At 45.1% G+C, this 16,383-nt stretch overlaps 1 protein-coding gene across 1 annotated transcript; it reads right to left on the bottom strand.

The window, feature by feature from the left end:
- Positions 1–7,859: 7,859 nt before the first annotated feature.
- Positions 7,860–10,638, bottom strand: LOC144112812 (tyrosine--tRNA ligase, cytoplasmic-like). Its single transcript, XM_077645628.1, has 2 exons — positions 9,138–10,638; positions 7,860–8,549 (listed from the first exon to the last, which is right to left on the bottom strand). Exons 1-2 carry the CDS (start codon positions 10,508–10,510, stop codon positions 8,333–8,335), a joined length of 1,590 nt encoding a protein of 529 aa, XP_077501754.1. The 5' UTR covers positions 10,511–10,638; the 3' UTR covers positions 7,860–8,332.
- Positions 10,639–16,383: the final 5,745 nt, after the last annotated feature.

Genomic DNA, 16,383 nt, shown 5'->3' on the forward strand with positions numbered 1-16,383 from the left:
TCCAGTGGTTGTATGTCTTAATAAATGAAGAAGCATGTAGGTTCTTAGAATTTCCAATCCTTGAAATACAGGACAGCAAAGCTATCTGTACAGGAGCCTTACCATTCACCATAGAGTGGCTTTGTAATAATGCAGTAACCTGCAGTTGTAATCCTAAAGCGAGCCAGAACAAGACAAGGTTTTTGGGTGCGGCATGTGTGAGCCATGTTTGGTTATGCAATATGTGAAATAGAGTTACAAAGTTGGCCATATTGTGCCGTGTGCCATGAAGTGAACATAGTGTTGCGACACTTTTTTTGTTCTTCAAGTTACAGCATGTGCGAGTCCACATTGCAACATTAATTTCTGTAGAGGACAACTTGGCAGACTTCATTTTGCAACCAGTATTAGAGAATGCTGTGACTGGGAAAAAGAGCAGTCGTCGATGCTGGATTGGCACAAGTTTCTTTGTGTGTGATACAAAGACAAGTCATAATGAAGCGCACATAAGAGTGGCACTGTGTTCATTGGCAATGGCGAAGCAAAATGAGAACAAGCTTCTGGGTTCTACATCCTCCTGCCACAACTCCTAGCTGTGCATGTTTGTTTTTGTAAGTGCCTATTTATAGACATTTTACATCTATTCATTTCTTGTTTCTCTGCGCGTGAACAGGAGGCATGTGTTTCCTTCAAAGGGCTTTTCCTCAGCCATTGTTTCTGACTGGCATGTGCAGGCCACGCATTTCTAGTGCATGTGGCAGTTGTTACAATAGAATGCTGTAGTAGGTTAGAGCACACAATGACTTAAATAGCATTCAGTCTTGTGAGATAACTGAAGTTTACACCCATGCCCGTGTGCAATATAGACAAGCTGTACATTTCTTGTGCAGGACTACCACTAGTGCAGTTTCAAAGTGTGAATGTCACAGTTTTATTTTTTCCCTGTACATATGTATTTACTGTGTTGAGCAAAGGTTGCTTCTGTGAACAAGCATATATAAATAAGTATATATATAAATATATATATATAGACGTATACATATGTACATAATAAACCGTTTATTTATGAACTTTGTGTGGTCTGACTGGTCTCTGCTTCTTTGTAGACATATTGATGCGGGAGAAGATCGGAAAATGCAACATTTTATTTCCTGCTTGTCCATGGCTCTCATTCTCTGAGTGGCTTTTGCCTTGCATTGTACGTACACTGCTGCAGTCTGAATGACATTTCTGTACATTTCACAGATGTCCAGGCATGCGCAAAAGTATAGACCACGTGAACTGAGGCAAAACTGCTTGTTAGGGCTATCTGGCGGTGGGTGCATGTTGTTGATATATGCGCTGTAAGCCCTCCCTAATATGCTAGCCTGCTTGCCTGTGCATTTCCGTCGGGCACTGCTTTTTCGACAAAAAAAAACACACTCTATCATTTGTGTGGTCTCTCCTCATTTGCACATGCCTGCACATTTAATTCAGCCTCAGTGACTGCCACATAATGGCTGGCTGTTGCTACAAATTTATCATAAAACTGCTGGTATTGCTTCGTGTTTATATATCTTATTTCTTCAATCCCTGTTGTTTGTCACAGCTTTAAGTGCTTACCGGATACTTGGTATGGATTACTAGTTAATGATGTAAGTACTTTATGTACCGCATTTACTCACATAATTTGTGCACTTTTTTCTTGTATGTTACGGCTTTAAAAAGGGGGTGTGCAAATTACGCAAAAATTTTGTGAACGTGTCCGAAAAAGCTCTACAAAGCTCATTGCGCACAATATGTACTATATATTTCCACCTATACGTTGACCCCCCAACTCTCCTCACTGGCTAAAAAAAAAAACGATTCCAAACATAAGACTCGCACCCCTTCCCACTCTGTCGCATGTTATGTAGTTCCCTGTCTGATGGCATGACTGCATGTGCGCAGCTCAGAGCAATACACGCGCAACGATACAGTCTCGAAGCCAGCAGTCCAAAGAAAATGGAGATAAAAAGCAATGGAACGACACCCTCGCGTGCGGCTCTGCCAACTAGCAGCAAACTGTTAGGTAGTTTCAGAATTCGGCACAAGCTGGAGGTTACCGGAAGTTTGCTCTTGCAACTGTACGCCCAGGAAAGTGACTGCCAGCGCAAGCAAGCTGGGTAAACTGCACGCGGTTGACCTCTCACCAATCGCGCCTTTCACAGCCGCACTGCCCTGCGCGAACCCGTGTGCATGCTGGTGGTCTGGCGCAGCAGGGAGCATAAAATATGCATTTTTTTTAGGAACCCAGGTAATAAATTAGGGGTGCACAAATTACACGAGTAAATACGGTATGTAACACCCTTTGTTTTGGCTAAAATCTAATTTCTCTCAACTTGAAATTATTCGTCGATATCGTAATCGATACTTATGTCACTTATGCATCGCCTGAAAGTAAATCTGGCAACTGTGGCCATAAAGCCTGTAATGCTGCACTTAGCAGCAGAATGACTTGCCTCCTTAGCCAGCAGGGTGAATGGTAACTGTAGGAGTGGTCAAACTTTCAGCACTTGATTTTTACAAAATTCAGCCGGTACTTCTCGGCATTTCTATTTCATAACTTCAGCATTCATAAGCACCCATTTTGCGCCAGCACAATTTCTTGGCATTTTCAACAAATTTTGACTAGGGGCTTTATGTGTCCATTTACAGCAAAAAGGCAATGGTAGGTACTAACGAAACTTTGTCGCAGATTTAGTGCAGGAGATCCTGACTTGAAGATGTGGCATTCCTCTACCACCAATTGCTTCCAGAAGGCTCAAGACCTTACCACAGCAGAGGAAGCTTGGGGGCATCTATCGGCTAATCCTTTACGCAGCTTTTCCGTGTACATATCATTATTATGCCTCCCTTGTTCAGAGGACAGCTGGCACTAGCAGGCATTGAGTCCTTGGTTACTCGTGGTCCCTCCTCACCAAGACTGCTTCATGGACACTACCTGTGATCTCTCTACATTTGGAGCGTGTCTATCGAAGGGAATTTATCTCTCTTCACTTCTTATTACATGTTAATTTCAGCAGAAGGTAAAAAGCAGTAGATTAGCAAAAAACAATGCTATGGAATGCATTTAGCAGACTCTTAAGTTCCCAGAAGTGGCCTATCAAATCCCTCAAAAGGAAAGTATAAGTGACGTAACATGTCGGAACTCTTTTATAGGGGCCAAAACTTTGAGGCTTGCGAAAAAAAAAAAAAACTCATAAGGACAGCTCAACAACCTACAGAAAGAAAACTGATAAGGGTAATTGACAGCAGCATAATAAATGGAGAACAAAAAATGTGAGTTGATATCCCAGCTGAAATAAAGAGGAAACTAACTTGCACAAAACTTGTGATGCAAATGGCAAATATGTGGCAGTCTTCAGTTAATAATGGATATCAAGGCAAGGGAAACAGCTGTGTCAGCATATAATCGGGTGGGGAGATGAAATCGGGCAATTTTCTAGGGTAGGCTGCATATGGCTGCCAGAGGATGGGACTGAGCAGAAAGCAGTTGGTCTTGGTTCTGCATTGGATTTTACATGGCCATAGTGATAACCATTTCCTACTACGACCTTTCTCGGTTGTCTGTGTGTCCACTTTTTCCCAAGAGCAAGGAGCTCTGCAGTTAATCATTCCGGACTGCCCTTAACTGCGACAGAATCACGGCTGGCAATGTGTGGCTTAGCCAATGTGAATTATGCACCTGTTTGCCTTGTGGCACTTGCAGTTGGTCACATGTGCCGAAATGTTCGTGCACTGAGATCTCCAAGCCTTATTTTTAAAGCATCTCTTGCTCCAATTTCATTCTGATATTCTGCTCAAGTTTAAGAGGTTGATTATATAGATGCCTTGGTTAATATTTGTTTGAAATATTAAAGTATTGAATGCTTTAATTAAAATTAGTTCTGAATAAACCAAATTGGTGAAGTGAGCAGTCCCACACGAAAGGCTCCTTTTTCCTTGAGAAAATAAAATTTCAGGGCCACCCTCGTCAAGATGCCAGAAGGAAACCAATACCATTAGATCAATGTCATGTATAGCATCCAAAAGCACACTGAGGAAAGGCAATGCCTTGGATGTGCTACCGCTAAACTGCATCGCACCAAATCGAGGCTTGCAAAGATCATCACCGACATGCAGCAAATGCATGCTTTGGCAATTCTAGTGCTGTTCAACCACTTATGGAGGATGCAGGGATTACAGGCAAAATTAATTTTTTTGGTGTAGAGCAATGAAATTTGGTATGCTACGTGGCAAGTGGACTGAATGCCTAAATAAAAAAGTTTCTCTGCAATATTTTGAGTAGTTCTGACATAAAATTTTTTATATGCTTTACTGCTATACCAAGCTTGCAGAAAGACTGGCGTGACAGCAAAACATGGTAGGAGTCTGCAGTCACTCCTCAGTTTTACCCAAAGAATTTTTTGATGCAGTGAAGTTCTCCAAATAGTTGCTGAATAGTTTTAGCAACCTTATTTTTTTTCTACACAGAATGTATATAACCATGCTTTCATAATGCACTCGTTATCGTCATGTGAAATTAGTGACAGAGTGAAAAAATGAGAAAATAATTCAGAAATATAGGAATGTTTATTTATTTACTTTAAAATACTGCCAATCCCAATCGGGATCATTGCAGGAAGGGCAAAAACAGAATTCAACAAAGCACGTACATAAAACACAGCGTTGCAACTATATGTGAACACAGGCTGTTAGGTTAATAGCAATAATAATCAGTGAGAAATAACTTGGGAGCAACAATAAGGGAAAAATAAGAACAGCATGACGCATTACACTAGATCGAAAGAACAATTTTCATTACTTAGAATGGAGCACTGGAGCTGACGAAATGGTGTTCATAATGCACATTGCAGAGCTAGTAGGTGCGCTTCGTATGTCGCTGAAAATTTTTCTAAAGATGAGCTGGTTACAGTTGATGGTAGCTTATTCCATTCTCTAATAGCTAACGGAAAAAACGACTGTCTAAAACAGTCTGTGCTGAATCGATATTCTTCCACTGTTTGTGAGTGCTTATGTCTCGTTGTTCTTGTTTCTGGTTTTGAAATATACCTTGTACTACCTATGTTCACCATGTTATGAATAAGTTGATAAAGTAGTTTCTGTCGTGCAAGCCTGGCACGGTTCTGTAATGTGAGTATTCCAGTGTTGTTTATCAGTTTTGTGGGTGATTCAGTTTGTCTGTATTTATTGTAAATTTTACAGCTTTCCTTTCAACTCCGTCTAGTTTCTTTATTAGTTTATCTGTAAACGGAAACTAGGCTATATTCAGATATTCAAGTACAGGTCTCACAAAAGTATTATAGGAAAGTAATTTAATGTCTGACGGCACCTCTTGAGAAAGAAAAGTCGTTTCAGTGCAGATGACATAATGCAGTTCACGTGCGAGTCCCATTTAAGATCAGATAATAAAATTAAACCTAGGTATTTGTGCTGTGTAACTGCGGGAAGCGGGATATTGTTTAGTGTGTATGAAAAGTCCGATACGTTATGTTTCCTAGTAATTTGCAAGATGGCTGATTTTTTGATAATACTCACTTGCCATTTAGCGAACCAATCATATACTAGCTTCACTGCATAAAGAATTTATCGAGAAACACAATGCAACAAACCGCATGAAAATCTGTGAAGCCATTGCCATGCTGTGCTTTCTGCAAGCAGGGAAGTCTAATCAAACTCCTGGCACTTTCACAGATATCTCAGCCAGTTTTTGGCTACCTATGGTAACATTTTTTTAGTCAGTTTGGGGCTCTTTTCACGGAAAATATTTTGTGACGTAATTAAAGAGACTGTATAGATACCAAATCTGGTGTTTTCTAACATCCATTTTTTTTTTTTCAAGATTTTCATGATTTGATTCCCACATCCCCTATTAATGGAACGAGCAAGATCAACTAATCAGAAAATTTATGCTTTATAAAATCATCTATATTTTGCGATGCAGAGCTTGACACAGCAGTCACACATCTCTTATTCTTTTGTTGTAATATCACTTCAAACTGCTTTTGTTTTGCTATAACCCTTTCACACTACATTATTGTTCTCCAGATGAAGCGCAAAAACATGGCGTATGTTTATTTTTTTTTAAAGACATGGCGCTACAAGTACACGCCAAAAAGACGAGGAGACAAAGGACAGGCGCCAGCTTCCAACTGTTTATTCTGAAAGTGAAGCACGTAGCATCGAGCTACGCCCACTTTCACACGCAAAACCAACTAGCCCGGCAACGTAACGTTACTGAAATGGCATGTCTACGTTGCATGCCATCAGAGTAACATAGCACCTCAGGGCTTTGTGATGAAGGTGCCAAGGAAGCCCGTTTCATGCAGGTGATTTATTTAATTATTTATTTATCGATACTTCGAACGCCCCTGTTGGGGTATTAAATGAGGGGTGGATCATTGCAGCATTGTCAATTTTTACAATGAATGCCTTAAGTATGCTGTATTAGCGTGATGAACTGCACCAGTAGGAAGACGATTCCATTCACTGGTTATCTGGTGAAAGAAAGCATGGTATGAGCAGATGTTGAGTAAAACTGCTTTATGATTATTAAAGCAGTCAGAAGCATGCTGGGCTGGTGTGATAACACAATTTCCAAGCGAGGAGTGATAGACATTGTCTGGCTATTTTGCAGCATGAGATGAGGGGTGCAAGATTTTATTCCAACTTGAGTTTGGTGACGCAGTAAATTTGCAGGTATATGCATTTGAAGTATTGGAAAATGGAAGATGTGAAAAAAGGAGATGTACCTCTGCTAATTACGTGTCAACAACACAAAATTAACTAGCACGTTGCCAATCCATATGGCTCTTGCCTCATAACAGTAAGGTACACAACACCCATGCCACCCCAGCAAAGAACATGGAGCGCCAATACCTTTCACTTTAATATCAGTTGTGCAGTGCCTGGCAGCAAGGCCGATTACAAACCCCCTTATGCCGGCTGTGCCAAGTTCTCTACACCTTATTTAAGCTGCGACCCTATAATGAACAGCTTGCAATAATAAAGATTATTGATAATGGCCAAACATAAAGCTATGCCAATAATTACAATCGTGCCGTTTCTGCCTTACTCGTACCCACAAACACCACAGTGAACAATGAAGGTGGGAATGTGGACAACATGGAGACATCCCTGCTGTAAACAACTTTTTGCTGTAATAGGCCGTGTTAAGTTAGTAGCATAACAATTTGTGAATTTTTTTAATGTAGCAGAGCCAGAACCACTAGCTTTCCATTTCCACTGGTCAGAAGGCATGTACAACAACCATTCTGAAACTTCATATCTAGTTAGAATGCTGCCACGCACTAGATAAGCCAAAAACCCTGCACTACTTTTGTTCTAAATGATGATATTTGATGATGACATGCACATTGGGCTTTTAAGTATAAAACTAAACACTGGTGATGCTACAGTACAGATGTCCCAAAAATGCAGCCCTTGGGCTGCATTTCTGCAAGCCAAGCGACAAGGCCTCACCTTGTCACTTGACAGAACCATCTTTGTTAATCTTTTCTGATATCTTTATCGCTATCCACAACACCCACTCATCATGCCATGCTTTTATGTCAGTGCCTAGACATACTTTGCATAAAAACCTGGAGGTAGGAATCGCCTATCTTTGCACTATTCAATAGACAGCAGGAGGGGTGCACTGCCCTGTACCTTCCTTTTTAGCTACTGGCCTGTGGGTGACAAGAGCCCCCGTGGCAAGATGAGCTGCTTAAGACTTCTGCCTGCGAGAGCACCATTTGATGTGCCTTGTACGGGGACAGAAAAAAAAATTGTGTAATACAGGCACAATGGCATGTCGGAGTGCATCACTTCTTGTGCAAGTCAGCAAGGTAAAGACAATATTCCCTGGGAGCACGCCACTTTATTGCAGGAGTAGTAGAAATACAAGCCTTTACAAGATATATGAATGCATCTGTCAGTGTAGATACCCATACAAAGCATACATTTGATACAAAATTCCTGCAAAAATATTCTTACTTGCTTAACAAGTAACAGGTACAAAATATCAATGCATGCATGTGCGTTTACTCCTTTGGTATAGTTCCCAGGTGCAGTGCAAACGCATAACAGATGGAGTTCTCACATTATAGCCGTTGTTGCTGACCTTGATCAAAGAAATCATTGCAAACAGTGAAAGGGCTTATACTTGACTCTGAATTTACTTATCACAATAAACACAGACCAATCAAAGACCAATGAAACCAAATTCCACCAATTCTGATGCTTTGAAGCTACCCAGAGTAATGGGACTCGGGTAAGATCAACTTGAGTGTAGGATGCATAAGTTAAGGTGTTGCCCTATAAGTGAAGGCTCTTATTTGATGGGTGCTCCCTTGAGTGAAGTACAGGTGACAGGTTGACCATTCACTAGGAATGCACAGCCTCTCCACTCGGCCACCAGGGATGCGGAAACCTTCATGTCCACCTGCAACTTCTCCCAAATCTTCTTTTTGGGGTTTAGCTGGCCATCTGGCTGAATGCTGGCATCCTCATAGCCTTCAACAAACACTCGGTCTCCTGGAGTGCAGTTGCTGCAAACAGAAGGAACACATTTGCTTCAACACGTTTTGGCGGGCTAGTTGGTTAAGCATCTTGAACAAACAGCGCGAACAAAGACGAGCACAAAAGACAAGAAGGCGCCGTGTCGTTCGCCTTCTTGTCTTTTGTGCTCGTCTTTGTTCGCGCTGTTTGTTCAAGACATTTGCTTCAAATTTCCACATTAAAAATGGACTCCTCTGAGCTACCATTCCACTAGAGGCTAACGTCGGTGACCACTGGGGCAGCATTCCACTTAGTACTCGTGATAGCATCTAGAGAGAATGCATGTTAATATCTGGCTATGCTTACTGCTCGCACTGCCAAAATAAACTTGCTGCAAGTACATTCTGATACAGTAACAGGCACTCGTAACAGGAGCACACAACACTGAGATGGAGATGCAGAGGACAGCATGGTGTTGTGCAATTAATAAACTGCTAGTTTATTTAATTGCATAACACATATTTGTTGCACACACATTTTCACCGCAATGCTAAGTAGCAATGTCTGTCATTAGGGAAAGAAAGCACTAGTGCACACTAAGCTTGCTGCAACACGTCCAAAAGCATGCTTCTGCTCACCTTGGTGGTTTGAGGGGCTCGACCTGCCGTGGCTCCTGGACTGAAGCACAGAGAACCATGGCTTGTGATTCCGCGCCTCGCATCTTTGATGGCTTCAAGTTGCACAGGAAAACAAAATTCTGGTTGAGAAGCGCCTCTTTTGGTACCAAGTTCCGCAGGCCACTGACCACAGTGCGGGGTCCAGCAGGTTCACCCAAGTCCACACGAGACACATACAACGTGTCCGCGTCCGGGTGGTCATTCACTTCGATGAACCGTCCAACCCTCAAATCGAGGCGCTGCGGAGTCACTTCATCAAACACAGCTTTCGTTGGCGGAGGGTAGGCATCAGCGGCCAGCTTCTGGAGTTTCGGGTCGCTGAATGTTTCCCTGATCGGATCTAGAAGCCGGTTCAAGTGCACCTCGACCATGGCCTTCAAATCACCCGGGTGCAACTTCAGATTCTTGAAGTCCTCTTCTAGCTCTTCGTAGCTCGAATAGGTGATGTTCCCGCCATGTGCCTCATCACGCACGATGACCAGCTCAGCGCCCTTCTGAAGAGGCACCAGCACATGCTTCACAAAAGCAAGAACGCCGTTGTCCTCCAGGTTTCCCGGCTCGCAGAAGGCTTTCTTCAGCTTCTTTTTGACAGCCGTCGGCGAGTCAAGCAAGTCGATCTTTGAGTCCTCCTCCGATGAGCTCATCTTGCCGCCCGACAGGCCAGGCACCATGGGATTCATGAAATGAATGCGCTTTTCATAGCCCAGTTGAGGCAGATACTTCTCGGCGAAAGTGAAAATCTTGCGCTGGTCAACTCCCCCAAACTGCGCATCGACATGCAAATATTCTTCGTCCAGGGCTTGTAACAATGGGTACAGCATACTGCTCAGAAGGGGATGCTCGACTTGCTTAACCACCTCGGCCCCAGCCTTCTTTGCGTCGTGCTCAGTTACCAAAGACACAAGCCGGTAGACGTCCATTGAGAACTCCTTACTCAGCTGGTACGTGGAGCCTTTCACAAACTTTAGCTTTTCCAACGGCACCCCGATCGACTTCAGCATCGCCTTAATTACTTGCTCATAGTATTGAGTACGCAGTTCTAGCAGGCCCCAAGGAGCTTTCATGTTGTCCAAGTATGCATGCAAGTCAGCGAAAAGAATGGTTACCTCGCATCCTGCTTTCAAGAAGTCGGCAATCTTCGACATAGGAACGAAATAAGCCACATGGGGCTTGCCGGTTGTGGCTGTGCCCCAGTAGATTTTCAGATCTCGTTCCTTCATGATTTCATTCATTCGGGCTTCACCGAGCACTTCCTGGAGGTTTCTTGTAACAAAGTTCACCTTTGCCGAAACAGCTGCGCTCCCGCCACTCGCTTCAACGGTGTGTTCTGCCATTGTAGGCGGTGAAGTGCAAAACGAGCGAGGTGAAATAAATCTAACCTACTAATGCGACAACCGCACAACGAACATACGGTACGTAGACACGTGTGGCAGCTGTTCCACGCAACCGACGCAACACTCGAAAGGCATTGACGTGAACACCGATCGTGGGCGGCGCCTGAGGGCGCCCTGCGCAATAGTTCACGGTGTGTTATATGGCAGTTAACCTAAATAATAAACTACTTACTTTACTGCACAATGTCTCGGAAACGTTTTGCAAAACAAATAAAACAATCAAATAAACGCTAATTTTAGCACATTTGTTTCCAAAACAGGTCAGCGACGCTGCTCCGATCGGTGAAGTGGCTGTTGCTCCCTTGGAGCGTTGGACGCGGGAACTACTGGCGCTGTAGTCGAGCTTTTCTACGTCGTCTGCCAGCGCGGCACTTTCGTTCGCTGCAATAACAGCGGTAACAGGCTAGTCGGATTTTCAGGCTAGTTCTTGCATGGATGGGGCTCGTAGGGATTGGGAAAGCATCTTTGTGGTGAAATTTGTGCACCAAATGACTTCAAGCGAGTGTTACACATGACATCCTGCTTTGCGCCTATCTGCATAAGTGGCAACAAAAACGATGCCACCGATCATTTTCTCACACCGCCACGCGATGACAGCCTATTTAAAAAGTGAAAGTGGAAGCGGATATTGCATCCTAAGAACAGCTGTCTCGCACGTCTAAGATGTGGGAGCGTCATTTAGAGCATAATGATATTATCAATGACTACAAGCGCATGTTATAAGCGGTCAGGAGATGCGCATCCCTCGCAGGACGGCGCGCTGCCCGGTGCCATATCCCTAAACTCTTTCCCTGTCTTCTAGAGCGATTCTCAAAACAAAAAAATGTGCAGTGCAGGCCGAAGTCATCCAAAAAGCGTGATTTCATGCAGGCTTATAAGTCCGGAGATTCTTGCGTCGGCAGTACTTTCGTCGTTTTCAAGCGAGCCGTTCGTATGCACTCATTCCGAATGAGTTGGGGCCACTTTCCTGCTCGGCTGAAACAAGTATTACGTCTGCACTGAAGCTTGGTGGCTTGGTGACCTGCCGGCTGTGACGCCACCCTCTACGGACAGGTGACATGAAGCTATGAACGATGAATTAATAGGGAAATTATGTGGAGTTTTCTGCACCAGAAAGCTAGCGGCAGGCCGTCTTATCATTCAGGAGGCTGTTTTCAGGAAAATGGTAGCTGCGTCATGAATGGCTGCAACAAGCTGCACAAGCAACAGTTTAAAACTCCAGCCTCGGTCACTGTCCTTGAGAGAATCATGATGGATGTGGTTTAAATTATGCGCAGGTGAAAAGACAAATCTTGGCGTACAGGCAGTGAAATTGGAAACTGTTCATCACAGACAACTGCCGCGTGGAAAAAAGGAGCAAGGTCCTGGCTCTGAAAGGAGCACTCTCAGTATTTACAGACCAAGGAAATGAAAGGGCACTGATAGTGAACAGCTCATCGCCTCTGCACTGAAGCAATTCTGTAAAAACATCCGATTGGTGTTGGGTGCTATAACCGCTGAAAAGAACATAGTGACAAAGTACAGTGTTTTTAAGTTATCCGACACGCGCAACACGCAGGAGGGCGAAGCGTGCCTCGTCCAGTACCATGTTGTTCGTCCCAATCTCAATGTACACCTGAGCCCTCCAAGCAGGATGGTTTTTTCATCATGCACCAGCACCTGCCCCGGTGTGGATCCACCGGATGTAGAAGACTGTATTTTGGGGCCGCGCCACAGGACGTCACACTGGACTTCCTTCGAGAGTCCAGTGTGTATCTAAACTTAGATAATACATTTATGCCAGGAGGCGCACTCGCAATAAAAAAAAATGCACCAGCAAAGCCAGATTCTTGTTTTGTTGACGCAAGAAAAAAAAAAGGATTTACCGGCAGATAAGGGTGCCGCTTTCCAGAGGTGTAGAAGACGATGCGCGAGACATGTAGGAAAGCCGGACTGCGGCACCGTTAGTTTCAGTGAAATCCACGGTCTTCGCGCGAGCTAGCGGACGAGTATGGGAGGCTGCGAAACTGATTACTGTATGAACGTTATGACCACGTCGGCCATGATAGAGCCAATAGACCATGCAATAGAACATTGGCTGGGGTGGCCTGACGCGTTTATTGAGTGCATTGTGTGTATGACATGTCGGCAAGCGAACCACGGCTTAGGCTTGCCGCGCCATGGAGACGGGAAAAGTAGGGCATCAGCATCTACGCCGCACATCTTTTAGTGACCCAAGGCAACGTCACGGTGGAAGGAAATCTTCAATTGACCGAACGTTCAAAGGTTGGTGCGGAACTTCGATTCGGCTTTCAGCGCAGCGACTTATTGGCGTCGGAACTATAGGACTTAATGACCTGCATTTAATGGAACCTTCGCCGGCCGTTCTGATCGAGGAGTGGGACCAGCGCACCTCAGCCGGTGTGGTCGGCTCCGTTTGGCCTCCCTTCCCAGCTGCATGCACCATGAAGCCATGCGCCAAAGTGCAGTTTTCGACGCCACTAGGAATGCGGGAGGGGAGGAATCCGTGCTTAAAAGCTCCGCGGCCGCTCTCTGCTTTACTTTTCTCGCCTTTTTTACTTTTTTACTTTTACTTTTTAGCTACGTTATTTATTGCTGATGTCTTTGAATCATGTTGCTTGTATGGCTAAACTTGTATACGCTTCACCACGTTAAACTAATAATTTCATTACAGTGCGCTTTATTTTCATGTATGCTCATATTTGACTTGTCTGTGTTGTGCTGTCCCGTAGTGTTTTACCTGACAGCATTTTCATTTCTTATTTATTTTTAACCACGACAGAATATAGCTGTACATTATGCTTAGAAAATCTTTACGCTGTAGTAGCAGTTTTTTTTTTCCTCCTACGTTGCCTTTGCTTACCATGTATTGGGGTACGGGCCTTAGTAAAGCCTTCTGGCTTTTTGCCCGTGCCCCAAACATCCCTGAGATCTTCAATAAACATTCTATTGCATCATGACAGGTGCGTCAAGTTAGCTCAGCCGAGGGCCACGCCAACGTATCTCATGCACTAAGAGCTGCGACTTTTCAGGTTGGCTACGGCCGTCCAGCTAACTGAAATGGTGTATATATGTACTTCGGAATGGGGTCGTCCGCTGCGGCCTGCGACTCCCACAACAGCTCGACTCCATCCCGAAGACCACCCTCATTCACGGGGGCACACATTGGCTTGGAGCAGCTGCCACATCTAAGTGGCCACAACAAACCGACTCAAGGACTAAAGGAGAAGAGGAACTTCCTTGTCATTGGCGGGAGCCAACCAACGAGTGTAGGATAAACGACTTTTCAGATTGGTTACGGCCGTGCAGCAAACTGCAATGGTCTATATATGTACTTCGGAATGGGGTCGTCCGCTGCGGCCTGCGACTCCCACAACACCTCGACTCCATCCCGAAGACCACCCTCCTTCACGGGGGCACACATTGGCTGGGAGCAGCTGCCACATCTAAGTGGCCACAACAAACCGACTCAAGGACTAAAGGAGAAGAGGAACTTCCTTGTCTTGGCGGGAACCAACCAACGAGTGTAGGATAAACGACTTTTCAGATTGGTTACGGCCGTGCAGCAAACTAAAATGGTCTATATATGTACTTCGGAATGGGGTCGTTCACTACGGCCAGCGACTACTACACGCCCACGACTCCATCCCGAAGACTGCCGTAATCTACGGGGGCACATGGGCGCAGAGCCAGCTGGCACATCTATACGCGGCCCCATCGAACCGAGTCAAGTACTAAAAATGAACTTCTTTGGCGGGAACCAATGAGAGCAGAATATACGTTTTGAGCCCCGTTGTGCAGACTACCCCTTTGTGCCAGATTATAATATTTTCATTGTATTTTAATAAATGTGCTGCTTATGCTTTGGATGGCGCAATAATAAACCATGTTATGCAGTTTTACGCTGTGTACGTGTCATATCTTGCCAGTGGAGCCGGTGGTGTCCTCGCTCCGCAGGGTTTTCTGTCACTTCGGACTGACGCAGAGTCACCGCCTTGCTCCGTACTGTTCATGGCGGCTTGTGAGATCCTCGTTCCCTGGCGACGCCACGAGACTGCGCGGTCCGCGGAATGCCGCTCCAGCCTCAGCAAGTACGTAAAGTGAGTTTTATGCGAAGCGTGTTGGCAAGTTCTGGCGGCTTTTCATAGCGTCTTGTCCTCTGATGAAGATAATCGCATGCAGATTTATCATTCCTTCTTTGAGACGGTGGTGCAGCCATGTGAAATTTCTTTACGCTTGTTGTGAGCACCTTAAACGTGGTTTCATAAGCATGCAGCGCTAAATGTATTCGGAGTCGTTGTGACTTATAAGAATAAAAGATCCGCTCGATCATGTTCTATCCCGCGCAGCATACCTGGAATATGAGGCGTGCCTCGGTCCACTTTCACCGAGTGACGCGCGGGGAACAGGCTGCGCAAAATGACTGCTGCGATCAGCCAAGACGCGGGTCTTTGCTGATCATCAGAGCGAAACATTGTTTCACCTGGGCCGAAATGAGGGGATGGTTGACTGGGCTCCTGATGGCAAAGGCAAATGCGCAGCACCCGCCTCGCGACTGTGGATACCTGAAACGTGAGGGAATTAAGGGAGTGGACGTAGTATCGGAGGATTCGGATCGAATTTAATTTCAATCTCCTTGGGATTATCCACATGCGCAGGCCGGCGCACTCATAACTGTAGTCGCCTGACAACGAAGCCAGTTGATGTGAGTACAAGTAAGGAACTGAGCGTACTCCGTGATCCACTGTGAATGTGAGGCCTCGTGTGTGTCAGTGCATTAGTAGATAGTATAGCGTGAGTGCAAGATGTGCGTGTATCTGAGCACCTGTTAGTGCGAAAACTCTCAGCGTCTAATGTAATGTCCCATTGCAATGGTAAGTAGCCTTTTTTATTTTTTTCAAACGCCTTTCCCGAAGACTTTGCTGATCTCTCATGCAGTTGACGGCGCATCAGGTAGGCATTGTAATGATAAGAGACGATAACGACGGAAAGGCGAAACGCCAATGTGATAACGGAAAATGAGACTGAAAAACTGTGCTGGTGTTCCGTTTCGTGCACTGCCAAAGTGGCCAAAAGGACGAGGCCGCTTACTTCCGGTGGCTTCACTTTAGAGCGCCCGATGCGCCATCCAGACCCTGAGAAAGCGATAGAGTACGCCACTCATGACTTTGGAGGACACGACTGAAATTGCGTGACGAAATGGCATGCACTTTCAGCGTCACATGAAACGCGAACGCGAGAATTGAAACGCGAACTGCAAAACTGGGAGGCATTATACACTATAGGGAAGCAGAATACTAGAGCTGTTGATTTTCGCATTGAAGGCGTAAAGACCGCTCTTTGCAATTGTTAATAGGCCACGCCTGTATATCTTCTCCGGCCGCTAATATTTTTGACCTTCGTGCTCGCGTTTCAGCTGTTTTTTTCGCGCTTCATTTGACGCTGATGGTACACACCTTATTGTTCGCCGTCCAGTACACCGGCTCCGATCGGGACTCGGAACATGCTCTCTCACTGTGATTTTTGTCAAGTCACGCGACGCCATCAGTGAAGAAGTCGACATTTTAGCGTGTTTACCTGATAATTGGTAATTAGGAAATGAAAGGCGCGGTACTGTCTCACTTCTCTGTGGACACCTCAACCGCGCCGTGAGGAAAGGGATGAACGTGGGAGTGAAAGAGGAAAGAGAGAGAGGTGCAGTAGTGGAGGCCTCCGGAATAATTTCGACCACCTGGGGATCTTTAACGTGCACTGACACCGCACAGCACGTGGGCGTCTTTTGCGTTTCGCCTTCATCGTAACGCGGCAGCCGG

This window comes from Amblyomma americanum, chromosome 1 (assembly GCF_052857255.1).
Source record: "Amblyomma americanum isolate KBUSLIRL-KWMA chromosome 1, ASM5285725v1, whole genome shotgun sequence".
NCBI classification, from domain to species: domain Eukaryota; kingdom Metazoa; phylum Arthropoda; class Arachnida; order Ixodida; family Ixodidae; genus Amblyomma; species Amblyomma americanum.

Bases quoted from the DNA above. Each gene is read 5' to 3' on its own strand.
- LOC144112812 (XM_077645628.1), bottom strand. From the start codon at position 10,510: ATGGCAGAACACACCGTTGAAGCGAGTGGCGGGAGCGCAGCTGTTTCG. The intron at 8,550-9,137 runs GTGAGCAGAAGC...TTCTGTTTGCAG, and splicing joins GAGCCCCTCAAACCACCAAG to CAACTGCACTCCAGGAGACC.